Genomic DNA, 19,025 nt, shown 5'->3' on the forward strand with positions numbered 1-19,025 from the left:
CAGTTGATTTTTTTTTCACCACATAACGCCCGCTGTTTACATCCTTCTTCATTGCTGAGCAATATATCACTTTTCGTTCTGATGCCGCAACTCTTCCTTTCCTATATCTTTACTACTTTTATTCTGTATAAATAATGAACTATTGGTTTTGCCATTTGACAATTTTTTAATAATTGTGGAAGTAACACAGGCATCGGGTCCCACCTAATGTGTCACTCGCCTATACATTTTACATAAACCTTTCAAAACTCGATCAATCTGTTTACAAAGAGAAAGCAGAATATCTCTTCCTTTGACGTTGTCCAGCAACGACCTAGGAAGCTCGACGCCCTCGCAGCCCAGGCAATCCACGGCTCCAACATAAATAAACTTTCTTCCCACAGTATTTCTGAAAACCCCAAAACAAACTTAAGGAACATAATAATAATAACTGTTCTTACAATTATTCGTATAAGTCTTGGTCAATTTAATGAGGGGTGGGACAGGCCTAAGCCTTGTGACACCACAAGTTCCAATGACATTGAGCCATGTCAGACCCAAAATAACTACATGTATTAGCAATTTGTCTGATGTGTTGCCCTATCCAGGTTTGACTATTTTTGAGCAGTTTTCATCACTTGGTGAATTCTAATCAGATTTCACATGTATGATTCACAAAGAAAGCATACTCATCATACCTTGCACATTTCAGACACAAGCTAGGCCTATCAAAGCTTCCTACCCATGTTGGAAAATGTATGTCTTCACTGAGGGATGTAGCCACGAGAATGAAGTGCTATATCTCACAATGATTGTCTGCAATTGTTGTTTGGTATATAAAATGAAGAAAACTACGGAAGAAGAGATGTGGTTTACTTTTGATTGCCATCTTAAATGTGAGAGAGCTAAAAATACATATTTTAAGTCAGACGATGGACTGGAATTCATCTCATCTTCATATTCGTGTGGTGACTGAACCTGCGTACTGACTGATAAACTGGAGGTTTCAAACAGACTTCTTTTCTGTTCATCAAAGAATAACAGTCTCAAACCAACTAACAGAAAGCATGTTTCTTGAGAAAATGACTCTGATAAAAATTTAGGTGAACTGAGAGAGACAACATTTTATAAAAAGTTAAACAGACAGTGTCATCAAAATAGATTCATGAGAGATGAAAAGAAATGTTACAGAAATCATATGTAATAAATAAAATGTCTATTTGTTACAATACCTTTTTATAAAATTTTCTGGTTGCTTACCTCATCAGGCTTGAATGAATACTTAAGTTTTGAACTGCTTCCTTTGTTGTCATTGTTAAAAGTTGACTGCCATAAGAGATACTCCGGTAACCCATTACACATATTTCATAATCAGCCTACTTATGTCATGGTGATGTGATAAAATAGTCAAGGTATTTGCTTATTCCCCCACAAATAATGTCAATGTCTGCAATAAGGGTTTACTTGTAATGCCACTAATTCCATTGGAAAGTAAGCTTGTCAGTGGTTTCTCTTTATCTTCCCAGCTGTAAACAACTGCTTCATTATGCTGCTAATGATATAACGACTCTCTCAGTTAAAGCTATTGTTGTACATTCTGATCTCAGTATCTTTCGTGAAAATAGAAACCTATTAGGTCAGTGAATGAAGTAAGATTTTTGTATCATTAAACTTGATTCTGTGCTTGTTTGTGAAGCAGTTTTCAGTAACACTTGATTTGTCCATTTTTTTCTTTATTATTGCTGTGGTGTTGTGTACAGTTTCCTGATAGTTGGAACAGTCTCCTACGTGCATATTATGTCCAATCCTCAGTGCCTCATAGTTCGATGTCTTGGTGAAATAGCTAAAAACTGTTTTTCAGGCATTGTGCAAGTGATGTACACTACTCAGCTTTCACAGTTAATCTCTCCACATGTATTAGCACTGTAAACAGTGCAGTGACAAGATTCAATTTCACATTCACACATCTTGCACTCGTTGGAACCATGTCAGTGAACTGACACAATAATCAGTTAACTCAATAACAGCTTGATGCAGAGGTAGCATGACAAAAAGAAAGGTGCACATGGTAACGTTTTCAATAACGTCACATCAATGAAAGAATCAGCTGGTAAATTAATTACTGTACAAATGTAGATGTTAAATTGTAGTTCTTCTGATGCATATTTTTGTGGCACTGTCACATAGATGTTATGCCCATGTTGCCATTTCTCACTATATTCTATATAGATTTTGCTCAAGTTAATTCGGATGACAGACTTTTGTAGTAAAGCTACACACAGATGTTATGCACTTACTTCCCAACAGCAGACTTTCATGCAAATTTGTTGTAAAAAGATATTGGCATTATAATGGTTCTCTTGACACAGGTGTTGCTTGTTCACATTTGAGCAATGATTGTGATATTTGGCTAGCATCCAACTATTTAAAAACTGGTGTGTGGGCAGATTTTTACTTTGGGAACTACATAATCATTTGAAAACCTGCTTGGTTAGACTTCTCTACTCTAAAAGTACCATATGCTAAGGCAGTAATGTGGTTTATGAAATATGTTATAGGTTGTTGTTATTGTTGTTGTTGTTGTTGTCTTCAGTCCTGAGACTGGTTTGATGCAGCTCTCCATGCTACTCTATCCTGTGCAAGCTTCTTCATCTCCCAGTACTTACTGCAACCTACATCCTTTCAAATCTGCTTAGTGTATTCATCATGTTATGGGTTAGAAAATTATAAAAGTTTATGGAATATTCTATTTATAAGTACAAGTACGATATTGAAAAAAAAAGGTAAAATATGCAGATATCTTGATTTAATCAATTACTGAAGTGTGTCACATTACACATTATAATTAGGTTAACAAAAGTATAATAGCAAAGGTCGGAACATAACAAACACAGAGGTGAAGTCTACAATTGAAAATAATGATGGTTTGGGACTTCAATATTAATTACCTCATAAGTTAATTAGTTTTATGAAAATTGGAGTATGTTACTGAAAATTTTGAATGCATGTCTTTCTAATAGTGTATGTTGATTTATTTAAATATGTGGAGTAGCACACTAGAAATTTCTCATGAAGAATTATAGTATTATTTTCAGTTAGGCTTATATTTCGATTAATGGATTTTTCAGTAAAATAAATGCAGTATTGTAGTTGGCTTATTGAAAATATTATCTTGAATAATAAAAGTGGGGAAAAGTTTGTGAAATATGTGAACACATTTGACAAGCATAATATTTAGCAACTGTACAAAATTGGACAAATGAGAAAAAAAATTATGTTGTTATCAGGAGATAAAGTCATGAAAATGGAGTAATTACAACTTGCTATGTCTCTTACTGACTGACATATCTATGACTGTGCTCAAAACAAATGTTAGAAATTCTAAGAGTCCTAAAACCAAGACCTTTTTTATCAGGCATAACATCCCTTTTAGTAAAACCTCCAAAATGGCAACTTTTCTTCTCGCTATTTCTCTTAATTATTCACATGATCATTGCACTGTGACAGAACTCCAACACCATATAGCCATGTCATAAATGTCTCATAAACATATTGGAAGATGGTTGATGGGCAATGGAGAGTTGGATTTAATATGTGTTTAGGCAGTTCTCAATAATTAAATTGGTCATTGCCTCATCAATAAGCATAAAGTTGTCTTGGATGAGACAGAAATCTTTTCCTGTGTGATAATAAACAAGGCTAATACCAAATCAGTTGTAAAAGATTACTTGGTTGAGCATTAATCCTGTCCTGTAAGGAAGTAACTTGAAAAACAAAATTGCACAGCCCTTTTATACTATATTTGTAAAATGTCGTCAATTATACAATATTCTGTAATAATATATCTAGTTGAAATCGTGCAAGAAATGTTTGTATCGTTTTAGGATTGGTCCCGGTTTTACTTTTCACAGTTTACTGCACAAAACCCCATTAAATAAATATATAAATGTTCAACAACTGTAGTTGTGACACTAGATAAATCCATTTGTTTTCTCATTTTTCCTTCCTTTCAATGTTCTAACTGGATTGATGTGGATCAATTTAAATTCTTTTGCTGTTCCAGTCTCTTCATCTCAGAGTAGTACTAGCACCAAACATCCCCAATTATTTATTGTATATCTTCCAATCACTGTCCGCCCCTCTTGTTTCCACCCTCCACAGTTCCCCCAAGCATCTTGGAAATTATTCCTTTGTGTCTAGCCACATCTCTTTGTCATCCTACCCCTTCTTCTTATAAATGATTTCCCCATGTTCCTCTCCTCAATGATTCTGTGGAGAACTTCCTCATTTCTTGTCTTATAAGTTCACCTACTGTAAACATCTTTTTTTTAGTAGAAGCACAGCTCAAATCCTTTTGATTTTCCATCTTTTACAGTTATCCCACAGTTCATGACTCACTTCCATATCATGCTATGCCGAAATGAGCATTCTCAGACATTTTTTTCTTAAAATTATTCTTCTTTCCATGTCAATTCACTGACCATGGTCAGTCTCTTCCCAAAGATCCAAATGGGAAACTAGTCCAGATTCTGGAGGGATTCTCGTGTCGCTTTATTTTCAATTACAGGCCACATATCCTGCGGATGCAAATGAAATGCCTTTAATGCAGTAGTATCCATTACATTCTGAATCTTCATACTGTTGATCACTGCTGATTCTTCTGCCTTTTAGGGACAGTTTCCCACCCCAATGACATGAGCCTGCTATCAACCTTTGTCTCACCTCCATCCACTTTGACAAGGCCATTGACAGGGTGAGGGTGTCTCCTTATTCCAGAATTCTTCAACCACTCAGATAGAACCCACAATTCAGATTGTTTTGATCTAGTCAGAGATGCTACTCCTAGACCAGGGCGACCCTTAGTGGCATACAAAGACACCCCTTGACGCTGAGGGCTAGAGAGAAATGGGCTGAAGTATTTACTTCCCAATTGTGTCAATGGCACTACTAGCATTCCTCCATCACAGTCATTGCACAATCTCTTCTTGCATCTTCAAGTTCCTTAACTTCAATACAGGAGACCTCCAAAGAATCTGTTATGACAGTCAATGTTTGACACTGATGCAAGAGGAAGCTGTCAAAAGCTTGAGTTTTCATTCATACTGTTGTAGCAATAAAACCAATAATGTTTTATCCAAGAATTATAGCAACTTTGTGATCATTGTTTCACTGCTATTGGTTATCATTGACATGCTGAATGAACCATTACTTCATGAAAAAAAGATTCACTGCTAGTTGGTAATAAGATCATTCACTGATAGATACAGAAACTGTCAAAATATTTCAAATTTCAAAAAATAAAAGCTCTCTCTGCACAGCTTTTTTATTGGCCATGTATTTAGAAGATGTGCCTTCCAAACCTGATATCCCGTAACAAAGAATAGTGAGATAGATATTAATTTTAATTATTATAATCAATAATTGCCACAGAGAAGTCACAAATGGATATGTTTATTTACACTCTGAATATTTTGCCCCCTCTTCCAGCAGTATTATGTGTTATGTGTATTTCAACAATATAGCCGCTTACTGGCTTCAGGTATAGGGATGTTTCGTAACTTTGTACAACATTTGGTAATGGGCTGGTGTCTTGTACATGCCTTACTGAATTTTAGATGTGTGCTGTTGCTGTACATTGCTTTGTGTCTTCCCCCAGTGAAAATACCATATGTATATGTGTAAATGGTGTCAAAGTGTCAAAAATGAACTAAAAACTATAATAAAAGTATAACATAATTAAAAGATGTAACAGTGAAACAAAAAAATGGATAATGAAATCATCAGCCACTCATTGACATTAGGCAGCCTGAATGTCTCCCTTTGTTAATCTAGTGACATTTACAGTTACAACTGAAATGGACCAAAGTACTGTGTGATCAGCTAATGAAATTATGGAAATAGATTCCTGGTCAAACTCATCATATTTTCTGGGTTCAAATTAATGATGATGTAAATAAAATAGAAAGAAACTTCCACATGGGAAAAATATATTAAAAACAAAGATTCCAAGACTTACCAAGCGGGAAAGCGCCGGCAGACAGGCACATGAACAAAACACACAAACACACACACAGAATTACGAGCTTTCGCAACTGGCAGTTGCTTCGTCAGGAAAGAGGGAAGGAGAGGGAAAAATGAAAGTTTTAAGGGAGAGGGTAAGGAGTCATTCCAATCCCGGGAGCGGAAAGACTTCCCTTAGGGGAAAAAAAGGACAGGTGTACACTCGCACACACACACACACACACACATATCCATCCGCACATCTTTCCTGACGAAGCAACTGCCAGTTGCGAAAGCTCGTAATTCTGTGTGTGTGTTTGTGTGTTTTGTTCATGTGCCTGTCTGCCGGCACTTTCCCGCTTGGTAAGTCTTGGAATCTTTGTTTTTAATATATCATCATATTTTCTGTTATATTCAATCAGTAGTTTTGTCACAGTACAATGGCTTTGTAACACCAGTCATCTTGATGACGACTGAAACATACTTAGGCTAGAGGTGGCAGTATTATGCTGTGGAGACACTCAGATGATCTACCAGTGATTGTTACAGAGCACAGTACCAAGGTTGCGGACTTATTGTTTTCCTTCTTGTCTGATTTTCTCTTTCCAATAATACCATTATCCATGGCATAATGCCACACCAGAGAGCACTAATTCTATAATCATGATACGTTCCATTTGACATTCTGGTCCTCTTATTTATTAGATAACAATATTTTTGACACATTTTTGATGTGGTCAAAACATTCTAAGCAATCACTGTAACCTATATAACTAACTGTGACTACGTTTGCAATTGAATGCAGAACACTGGCATAAAATCTGTGATCATCATTCATATAGTTCACTTCCACTTCCATTGCTTACCAAGATATACCAACAAAAATTTATTCCACCAAAGGTATTTTAAGCACCAATCCCCAGACTGACAACCAGTTATCACCATGATTCAATAGACTCAACTGTGTTAACATGTGAGATAGAAGTAAAAGTATATAATTGTGAGCATTTCTCACTTGAGATCAAAATCTTGGTAGTTTTTCCAGGAAAAAGCAGCAGTGAACTTTAATCATTTGACATCCAGTCCCAACACTGTGAATTCTTGAGACAGGAAAGAAAACATTTGGAAAGCAGCAACATTCAATTCAAAAACTCTGTATCAAAGGAAAGAAAAATAGTCAGACTTTCAGTACTAGATTGAATGTAAATATAAACAGGAGACAGGCAAATGACAACTTAGAAACCACATATGTTACACTGATATTTCATTAGAGCTCAAAAGAAATGCTGTGGAAGGAGCAGTTTTCATTCTGGTTCCTGTAATACTTGGGAATTTAACTTGCACATTTAGCTCTAGCTTCACTTCACATCATCTCCATCTCTACTACTTCCCTGCTCTTACCCAGTATCTAAATATTTCATAAAAGTAAAGTGTAATAAAAGTATACGGAAGCAAGAAACAAAGAAATGGAAAAATTAAAATCATGAATGAGAAACAGTTAAAGTGAAGGTTCAGACAGAAATGGAACAGGGAATGTGAAATATTAAAATTGAGATCAACATCACAATGGCTTTATTTAGGATAGCTAAGAAGATCTACATGCAGTGATGACATATACATTTGAAGCAGCCAAGCAAATTGCTGTTTTCAAACATGGAATGAGATATGAGAAGAGCTCTATTTTCTTTTCCCCAATAACATAATTACGCAGTTTATTCACATAATGGTGTCTGAAATACTAGTAAATGAAGCTAGTTTCATTAAGGCTTTGTGTTTAATACTTAACTGTGCTAACACCACAGCAGGCATCTCATCTGTTCGTCAGTGTTCATTTCATTGAACACTGGCACCAAAGTGTGTCAAAGAGACTGTTGAGGGTTGAACTCAAAGTGTACCTAGCAGTGTAACACCATATAAGATATTTCACAAGATGCTTTGAATCAACTTTAGAGTTCTACTTACAGCATGTCAGTCACCAGAATATTCTGGATACCAATGATAAACTTGCTGTTGATCACTCATAAACTGTGCAGTCTGCATAAAAATATAGTTGCCTTTGTGACTGATTACCCAAAAATGTATCCTCCATGTGTCATAGTCCCAAAAAAAACTTTTAAGATGTGTTCTTTTTATGTTTCATTGCAGAATGTGGCTTGAGATATAAATGACTGCCATTGCAGTGTTTTCAATACAAATAATCGCAGCCAGGAATGGAATGTGTAATAATGTCTCTTTTTCATGGGCTAATTTGTAGAAAGGGAAAGCTACCAAACAGTGTCCTGAATTAAAGCTTGGGTGTCTTTGTATTTTATATCATGTTTATGATAATACTGATGGCTTAATACTGAAGCTTTACTGAGGGATCAGAAAATGCTGTACTCTGGAAAATGTTATTCATGATAAATAAGATTTGTGGACTAAACAATTTAGATTAGATTTAAAACTGAAGTCAGAAATTTTCAAAACAAACATCATTGCATAATGTGAAAAAAAGTGCTGAGTTATGGTGGAAACATTAAACTTCCACTGCAACCTACTATCTTTTGTGAGAGCTTTTTTTTTCACTTCTTGCCATTTCTGTACTGCTATTCCCCACTAAATTCAGATCCAAAGTTCAGTATGTGTTCCTGCTAGTTCTCAGGAAGACAGCAACTTAATGGACATAACTCTCTCTTGTTTCTCCCATTAATTTTGAATCATTATGTTAACAATATAAAGAAAAGAATAGATTGCTACTCACCATAAAGCTGATATGTTGAGTTGCAAACAGGCATAATGAAGGGACTGTTACACATTTAGCTTCTGGCTGAAGCCTTCTTCTGAAAAGGCACCACACACACAGACATTCATTCATACAAACAAGCACACCTCATGTAGACCTGACTGCCACCTCCGGCAGCTCGGTCCAAGTTTGCTGATATTCCAACCTCAAGTTTCCATTGTTTGATGAAGCCTTAATGTGTTTTGCTTTGACTGTAATTGAACCATTTGTTTCTGTATGCTTATGGGGTTTTGTGTTGTTTTCTAATGCTTAAAGTTTTTGTGGATATTATATTCTTTGAATGTTGGTTGCCAGTAAGTATTCAGTGTGGACTTGCACTAAGATAGTGAACACAATGCTGTAAATTTCTCTGCATGCTTATATATCTTTAGGCAGTAATGAACAATGAAAATACCTTCTGATTGTACAGGATTTGTTGAAATAATTTTTCAGATTAACAGAAAATGTAATAATGTAGCAACAAATCAAAACTTATTTCTTGAAGGAAATGGACTGTGCACTAAACTGATTCAGTCATTCTTATTGTATGTTTACTGTGTCCTTCAGGCATAAAAATTGGATGCAAAATGAAATGTGATGAAGTTCCATGTAAAAACCAAGGCATCTGTATAGAGGACTTCAGTAAAGGAGAGAGCACATGTAATTGTGAATATACCTCGTACTATGGGGAATCTTGTTCTGATGGTAAGTGTTGCACATTTTATAATGCATACTCTGTATTTATAAATGCTGTCCAGAAAAATCATTCACATGCTACTCTCTTGATTTCTTTTTTTCACAAAAAAATCTCACAAAGTTTAGATAACAAGCAGAAAGTAAAATTTTATCTTTCTCCACTGATTCCATTTCAGTTTATCTTTTCATGGGGAAAGATCCCACGGAAGTATAGTCAACAATATGTACAACATAGGCATAGCTTTTGCATGGCTCAAAATCTGTTTCTGAAAATTATTTTTAGAACAAACTTTTACCATATGATTTTTCTGTATGTTCTACATTTTGTGTAGTTTGTTACTGAATATAGTGGTTTTAAAAGAATCCAAGCATGTTGTGCCTGTAGACACTGGTTATATATATATACATATTGCTACTATTTTGCAGAAAAAGGATCTGAGTTTGAGGGTGAATCAGCCATAAAAAGAAAATATATCTTAGATGGTCCAGTGGAACAGGTCAAAGTTCAGCTAGCATTTTCTAGCAGTTTCCCTCATAAAACAAATACTGTACTGCTGCTGCTACAGACAGAGCATAAGTAAGTAGCTGTGGGATTAAACCAATCTTTGAAATATCATAAGATACACTGCTACCAAATATTTGTATTCAAAATTTGATGTGTATTTCAGGCGAAATTACAACTTGCTTGTTTCGTTGTCAAGTAATGGACACCTAACATTTAGGGAAGATCAAGAAGGTTCATCTCTCATAGCCAATGTTGCTGATCGAAATTTCTTGAACGGTGCCAGACATTCTGTGTATTTTCAGAGAAGAAATGACAACACAACTAAGTTATTGGTAAGAATTTTCACTCATTAACTTTAACTGTAACATCACATATTCCGTTATATATATGCATGTGGGAATGAGAGGGGAAAACATCTATAATGCAGTTTATACAATTAGTAGGTTTGCTTAGGAGGAGATCGTTTTTAACAGACTCTATATCGTAAAGGTTGATTTAGTCTTTTATCAGGTCTCACACTAGTTAACATTTTAATATGGAAGGATTAACAGTTTGTTCCTTACAACTTCCTTTATTGGTTTTACAATCACTTATTTTGAGGAAAAGTCTAAATGTGTGTTGAAAGGATAGGCTAATGACAAATGGAAACGTTTTATGCACCACAGTAGACAAGAAACTCAGAGTCACAAAAACAGAAGTCGATATGCATGTGAGATAGTTTGCGCATACTGTGTCTCTAGATCATTTTATCATCCACCAGACCACCCAAATATATCTAGAACCTTAAAAGAATGCCTTAACTTTTATGTGTTCCCCAACCATCTTATTATCAGTGGAGGAGATTTTAATCATCTAACAATTGGTTAGGATAATTATGGTTTCGTAAGTGGTGGGCACAGAAAACGAAACATCCTACAAAACACCACTGTTTGTTTTCTCTGAAAACTGTGTAGAACAGATAGTTTAGAGGCCCATTCATAGAGGAGATATATTAGAGCTTGTGAAAACAAGGACTGACTTCTTTGAGGATGTCCACATTGAAAATGGTGTCAGTGACCATGAGGCAATTGTATCAGAAAAAAGATTATCAAATTACAGTGAGTAACAGAAACAAGTAGGAAGATTTATTTGTTCAGTGAACTAAACAAAGAGACAGTAATGTCATAACTCAAAAAAATGTGAAGCTTACAGAACTTATAATTAAATTTTTCCCCGAAACATTTAAGTCTCAACTTTATCTACAATAATGATGCAAACTGAAGAAATGACTTAAAATTTGTGCCACAGGAAGGACTTGAACCAAAGTCTTTTGGCTTACTAAGTAGAAATGCTAGCCATTACAACACCACAGCACTGTAGTCAACAGTGCTGCAGGAATTACCCAAATCAAATGCCCTCCCCAACGCACACTTCTGTTCACATCCCCAGTTTATTTTTCCCCTACATTGTCACTATTGCGAGGGCTCTCCAGCAGTGGAATAGCACCCCTGTGTATCATTGATAAAGATGAGACTGAAATGTCTTGGGGAAAAAGTTTAATTATAAGATCTATAAGATAAACTATGAGTACAAGACTTCCCCATTACGTCCAACACTCAGGTGCTATTCCAATGCCTGAGAACCCTGGAAATAGTGACAATGTAGGGGGGAAATAAGCAAAGAAATGAACTGAAGTTTGTTTTGGCGAGGGCATTTGGCTTGGGTAGTTCGTGCAGCAATGTTGACTGTAGTCCTGTAGTTGTGGAATGGTTGGCATATCTGCCTAGTAAGCAAGAAAACGTGATTTCAAGCCACACCTGTGGCACTAATTTTAATTCATTTCTTCAGCTTCCATCATTATTGTAGAACTCAAAACATTTAGCCCTGGCCAAAGGCATGTGAAGGACTCATGATTGAAGTTTAGAAAAACAGTTGTCCAGTGTCCAAGCATTGGATAGTTACATACCTAGTAAAACAGTCTATGTTGGGAGCATCCCTCCAATGTATACAGTCTCATTAAACAAAATTTTAAAGGAATCAAACAATGGAAAATTCAGGATGGAATGTAACAATATTATGAAAAGGAAAGTTGCTACTCATCATATAGTGAAGATGCTGTGTCACAGATAGGCACAACAAAAAGACTGTCACAAATAAACCGTCCGGCCATTAAGACCTTCATCGACAATAGATGGGAACTTTCCCTGCAATACATTCTATGTTCCCATAACTCTCTTGGCCTCAACCTTCATTAGTCACTGTCCTCACTCATCCATCCCCTTCCCTGTCCCCATTCCAGCACTACACAGCCGCCATTCCATCATCACACCCAGTCTTATTACTTTTATCCTTTTCACTGCTTCCCCCCTCGCCCTTCCCACCTCTCCGCTGCCCTCCATCTAACCTTCAACACTTCACAGTCTGCCACCCCCACCATACTATCTCTCCTTCTCCCCACCCCAGTCTCCTCCTTACCCCCCCCCCCCCCCCCCCCCAGACGCCACCCCCATCAGGCACTGGTGCTGCTGTTCACAGTGTGGTTTCAGTTGCTTGAGACTGCAGTCATGTGTGTGAATTGAGTTGGCACACGCGCACACACGTGTGTGTGTGTGTGTGTGTGTGTGTGTGTGTGTGTGTGTGTGTGTGTGTGTGTGTGTTTTGTCTAATTCAGAAGAAGGCTTTTTGTCCAAAAGCTTATTTGTTTAGCAGTCTTTTTTGTTACACCTGTCTGCAAGTCAACATTTCCACCATATGGTGAGTAGCAATCTCTCCGTTTCACAATATTGTCACTATTCCATCCTGGATTTTCCATTTTTGGTTTTACCATCCTAGAATCTTATCAAAAGACCTCTCACAAAACCAAAGAAAGTCTTGTCAGGTGTAAAGATGTCTACTACACTTAAGTTAGTGTCCAGACAGTTGTGGTTGACACAGGAACTGAAACTGAGGGTAGCAAAGCAAAATCTAAATGCTGAACTCCATTTTCAAATGTTCATTTAACAAAGGGGTATCCAGGTGTACTGTCTCAGTTTAATTCTCACAGCACTGCAAAGATGGATAGTATATATATTAATACCAGTGTTGTTGAGAAACAGCTGAAATCATTAAAAATGAGCAAGGACCAATGGCTTGATGGATACCTTATTAGATTCTATATGGAAGCTCCTATTTTAGCTGTTAGCTCCTATTTTAACTGTAATATACCACTGATCCCCCAAAGAAAAATTGCGCCCAGTAGTTGGAAAAAAGTATGTGTAACACCCATGTAAATATTAATGGTAGCAGAATTGATCCACAAGACTACTGTACAGTATCACTAACATCCGTCTGTGGTAGAATCATAAAACTTATTTTCAGTTCAAACATAATCAATTCCAATAACTGGTCCTTTGGTACGGTGGCAAAAATAAATGTTTAAAGCCAACAGTAGCCATAAAACGTCCAAAACTGTACTGAATGATTTCTCAAGGAAAATTATTTTGAACAGTTAGTTCAGGAGCCCAGTCAAAGAATAAAATAATGATTTGCTGGAACAACTTGACCTCCTAGCAACAAGTAATCCTGAGCAAATAGGGAGCATCATGAAGGATACATAGACTAGTGACTAGTGACCAAAGGCTGTTCTAGCAGAAATAAATACCATAACATTCTAATCCACCAAAAATAATTGCAAAATATATCTGTTTAAAACTGCAGATAAATTTTGCTTGACAGATTTCTAAGTGAGCCTCCACTCCTTCCAATCTGACAATGTAAGCGTAGACCAGATGTGTTTTGAATTCAAAGAAAAAGTATCGACAGCAACTGAGAGATATAAACCACATAAATTAATAAGTGATGGTACACAAAATTGATCAAAGCACTGTTGCTGGAGCAACGAAAAAAGCATGACAATTTGAAAGAATATAAAGTCCCCAAGATTGGCAAAGTTTTGCACAAGCTTGAAATTTAGTGTGAACTTCAATGCAAGCTGCTTTTAACAGTTTCTGCAACGAAACTCTATCTTAAAATCTTACAGAAAACCCAGTGAGATTCTGGTCATATGTGAAGTATACCAGCAGCAAGCTGAAGTTAATACCTTCACTGCACAATAGAAATGAGGTCACTGATGACGGTGGCACTAAAGCAGAGTTGCTAAACACGTCACCAAAGAAGATGAAGTAAATATTCAAGAATTCAAATCAAGAACAACTGCTAACATGAGTAACATAGATGTACATATCCTCATTATAGTGAAGCAGCTTACATCATTTAAAAAAGACCAGCCTCTGGTTTAGATTGTACCAGCCAGCTTCCTTTGCATCATGCAGATACAATAGCTTCGTGCTTAGCAATCATATATGGCTGGTCACTCATCGAAAGTTCTGAGCCTGAAGACTAGAAAGTTGCACAAGCCACAACAGTACCCAAGAAAGAAAATAGGAGTAATCTGCTGAATTACAGACCCATATCACTAATGTCAATTTGCTGTAGGATTTTATAACACACTGTTTTCAAACATTATTAATCACAATAAAAGAAATGATTTATTGACAGTCAGCACAGATTCAGAAAAAATTGTTCTTGTGAGACACAACTAGCTCTTTATTCTCATGAAGTAATGAGTGCTATTGACAGGTGATGTCAAATTGATTCCATATTTTTAGATTTCCAGAATGCTTTTTTCACCCTTCCTGACAAACATCATCTAACAATTTGTATGCATATGGATTATTGTCTCAGTTGTGCAACTGTATTCATAAGTTCCTGTCAGAAAGTATTACTTTATAGTGATTAACGGAAAGTCATGAAGTAAAACTGAAGTAATATTTGACAATGAAAATAACCAGTTTTTGACAATATAATGGAATTTATTTTATAATTAAATTTTCCTCAAGACATTTAAGTCTAGTCTTTATCTACGATAATGATGGAAGCTGAAGAAATGAATTAAAAATTTATGTCACAGTCAGAACTCGAACCCACGTCTCCTTGCTTACTAGGCAAGAATGTTGACTATTACACCGCCACAGCACTATGATCAACCTTGCTGCATGGACTACTCAAGTCCAATGCCCTCCCCAACACAAACTTTAATTCATATCTTCAGCTTATTTTCTCCCTAAATCGTCACTATTGCTGCGGCTCTCTGGCATTGGAATAGCACCCAAGTGTTGGACATAATGGAGAAATCCTGTACCTCAGGTGATCTTATAGATCTTCCAGTGCTGGAGAGCCCTGGCAATAGTGTTTATTTAGGAGGAAAGTAAGTTGAAGATATGAATTGAAGTTTGTGTTGGGGAGGGCATTGGACCTGAATAGTTCATCCAGCAGTTTTTGATGTTAGTGCTGTGGAGCTGTAGTGGTCATCGTTCCTGCCTAGTAAGCAAGGAGACCTGGGTTCTAGTCCTGGCCATGACACAAATTTTAATTCATTTATTTAGCTTCCATAATTATCACACATAAGGGAATTGGACAGATGAAAAATCTACTCACTGTGTGGCAGCAGGAGAACACACACATAAAGAAAGGTTTTCCTTATGCAAACTTTTGAAGCCAGTGGCTCCTTCTTCTGGCAGAAGGTTTGAAGGAGAAGGAAGAGGTTTGAAGGGAAAGGAACAGGAGAGATTTAGGAAAAGGCAGAGGGTTTAAAGAGGAAGGAAGAGTGGTGAAGGGAAATGAACAGGAGAGGTTTAGGAAAAGAGGTTGTGTTTAGGAAATCCACCAAGAACCCCAGGTCAGGGGATACTTACAAGATGGGATGGGAAGGAAAGGCTGATTGTTGGGAATTCCACTGCATGAGCAGAGACTACCAGTCATAGTGTGCACTGCTGTCGGCCATCCCAGCACTCTCTGTCATTTGTCCTACTGAAATACATGCCCACAGTAGCACGTTCTCATCCTCATTGTTTTCAACAGAATATCTGTGTCACCATTACAGCAACGCCCTGTGTATTGCTGTCATTATTATTATGCAGTATTTTGTCTGGTTCATTGGATGAAGAATTTCTAATGTCAATGTTCCGTGTCTTCAGCTTCTTCCTTCAGTCTTCTGTATCTCCTTCCATCTTTCATGTCATCCAAATGTTGAATTCTTCTTCTTCCCCTCCTTCAGTTCCTCTGATCTCCCTTTCAGTGATGTTGTATATGAGCCCCTCATGCTAAGAATGTGTCTGATCCAGTTGGCCTTTCTCTGAAGAATTGTATTCAGAACAGTTTTCTTGTCCCATATTGTTCTCAGTACACTGTCATTTGTCACCTTTTCTGTCACTTGATCTTTTTTATCTTCTCCAGAAGTACATTTTGAAACTTCACAGATTCATTCCTCCATTTTCCTCATGGTCCACATCCCTGCTTCACACACTGCAATGCACCAGATGTAGCACTTCGCCAGTTTCTTCCTTAATTCCAAGCTCAACTTGCTGGTCATCAGAGTCCTCTTACTGAGAACAAAGTCTTTCTTGGTGGCACTGATATGTAAAACATTCTTGGTTTTCTTGTTGTGTCAATTTGGGATAAAATCTCAAGCTTTCGACGAAAGTCTCCATCGTCATCGTCAGGAGCAACTGACTGACTTCACTGCTGCTGCTGGTTGATTGGTGTCAGTTTCTGCGCTAGTGGCATCACCACTTCTGTGGGAATGTTAACCCTGCAAGGGATGTCTTTGCTGCTTCCCTGCATCAAGTGCTTGTTTCCATACACCGCTCAAATAGTATCCATTATCACAGTTAAAGTGCTCCTTGCTCATTCTTATTTCAACAGCCTCCTTAATAACAGAATCCCAATATGTGGAGGCAGGGGACAAATGTTTTGTTTCATTGAAAAGTATTTTACATTTGTTCATGAGGCTGTGCTCCGTAATCGCTGGTTTCTCCAGTTCTCTATTCTTAATATGCCGTTGGTGTTGTGCACAGCAGTCGGAAATGGTACGAATGGTCTGACCTATGTAATTGCTTCCACACTCACAGGGGATATAATAAATTCCAGTGACCCTGAGACAGAGACTGTCCTTAACAGGGCAAGTCATCTCCTTAATTTTCTTAGAAGGACAAAAAATCAGTGTTATGCCCCGTCTACCCAGGACTCTTCTTGTTTTGCTGGATATAGTACCACAAAAAGGAAGAACCGCAATTGGTGTTTCATCCTGTGTTTATGCAGCATTTTCATGTTTCCTTTTCTTGGAGAATGATGCCTTTATATTGTGTGCAACATAGCCATTCTTTTGGAACAAGTACTTCAGGTGGTTAATTTTGGACTTGAAATGGTCTTCATCAGAAACAGCTTTTGCTCTATATACCAATGTGTTCAAAATGGGTCTCTTCTGAACAGGATTATGGAAGCTCTGTGCATTACGGTACACAGAGTGACTGAGACAACCGTTTGCCTGTCGCTGTACTAAAATGTCTAAGAATGGCAACCTTCCTTCCTTCTCCAACTCAACAGTGAACCAGATGTTCCGATGTATGATGTTCATGTGTTCCATGAATTTTCGAGAGCTTCTGTGCCGTGTGGCTCTGCAGAACACCAACGGCATATCAAAAATAGTGAACTGGAGAAATTGGCAATTGCAGAGTACTGTCCCATGCTTCCAGATACTGGGATTCTGTTATTAAGGAGACTGTTGAAATACAAATCAGTGGGAAGAACTTAAACCGTGATAGTGGATACTATCTGAGCAGTATTGGAAATGAGCACTCGATGCAGAGGACAGCAGGGACATTCCTTGCAGGGTTTACACTCCCACAGAAGTGGTGGCACCACCAGCACAGAGACATTGACACCATCTGCGACAGCAGTATGTAATTGCCGACCAATCCCAAGCCGACTAATCAGAAGCCGCCATGGGCTATATAGGGCCACCACAGCAGCAGTGAAGACAGTCAGTTGCTCCTGTCGATTACAATGGAGGCTATCATCAAAAGCTTGAGATTTTATCCCTAACTGATATGGCAAGAAAACCTAGAATGCGACTTTGGCAGTGGCAATTCATTCCCGAATTTCGTTTTTAGAGTGGGCATCTTTTGTCAGCAAGTTTCCCAAGTACATAAACAGTATCACATTATTTGCTTTTCACTTGCTTACAGTTTCTCCCATTTTGATGTCCGTATCACTTTTGATTTCTTGATATTGATTTCCACGTCATATTTCCTTGCAGTTTCCATTAATCGGCTCATCATGTATTGCAGTTGTCTTTGATTTTTGGGGAGTATTTGATTTTTGGGGAGAACTGGTGTGTCATCTGCATATTTAATGGTGTTGATGAATCATTATCCTATTCTGAGGCTTCCACATCTTTTCAAAGCTTCTGTTGCCAGCCATTATTAATACAGATTGAAGCAACTCAGCAATAGACAACATCGTTATCTGACCCCTCTTCGTATTTCCATGCAGTATGTTTCTCCATATTTAGTCACATCTTTAGTCTTTGTCCCAGGTACAAGTTGAGGATTAGTCTCTGATTGCTCCAGTTAATTCCTATCTCCATGAGGATGTTCATAAATTTTGTGCAGTTGACTGTGCTGAAACACTTCTTCCAATCTGTAAAAAAAGTACAAACTTTTTTGTTAACAGCCAAACCCGCCTCTGACAAAATCCTCGCCTTGCTGATGATGTTTCTGGTTCTTTTTCCTTTGCTAAATCAAAACTAGTTCTCTCCCATTACTACTTCAATTTTGGGTTCCAGCCATCTGTTGAGTATTCTTTTGATGATCTTCACCATGTGTGAGATCTCTCTAATTGTTCTGTAATCACTACATTTCTTGACTTTTTATTACTTCTCAAGAGCAATCATTGTGACAGCCAAATCGTCCTCAGGCCATTCTCCAGTTTTGTAGATTGTGTTGTTGAGTTATGTCAACGCCTTCGGACCTCCATTTCCGATTTCTTTCTGCAAATCCACTCATATGTTGTAGTCTCCTGTAACTTTCCTCCTTTTCATGTCCTTAATCACCTTCTCCACTTTCATTTTCAGTATGATGAGCCCTTTTTTGTCTTCATCAGTAGCCTCCTCTGCCTGTATTTCAATGTCTTGTGGGACATAGTACTTATTGTAGAGTTCCTTTACGTATTCTTCCCATGTTTTTAGCACATCTTCTTGCTCAGTAACCATTTGTGCTCTAGGGTCTC

General features: G+C 37.4%; 1 protein-coding gene across 14 annotated transcripts in view; it reads left to right on the top strand.

Moving 5' to 3' along the window:
• LOC126354429 (axotactin) overlaps positions 1 to 19,025 on the top strand; it is a 547,963-nt gene that overhangs the window by 377,964 nt on the left and 150,974 nt on the right. For all 14 annotated transcript variants that reach the window (XR_007565327.1, XR_007565328.1, XR_007565329.1 and 11 more), the window contains 3 exons: positions 9,308 to 9,445; positions 9,863 to 10,013; positions 10,105 to 10,273. Coding sequence is in view for 10 of the 14 variants with exons in the window: in XM_050004068.1 (XP_049860025.1) it covers positions 9,308 to 9,445; positions 9,863 to 10,013; positions 10,105 to 10,273 (458 nt within the window). In the remaining 4 variants the exon portion in view is untranslated. The remainder of the gene's footprint in view (positions 1 to 9,307; positions 9,446 to 9,862; positions 10,014 to 10,104; positions 10,274 to 19,025) is intronic.

This window comes from Schistocerca gregaria, chromosome 3 (assembly GCF_023897955.1).
Source record: "Schistocerca gregaria isolate iqSchGreg1 chromosome 3, iqSchGreg1.2, whole genome shotgun sequence".
Lineage (NCBI taxonomy): Eukaryota > Metazoa > Arthropoda > Insecta > Orthoptera > Acrididae > Schistocerca > Schistocerca gregaria.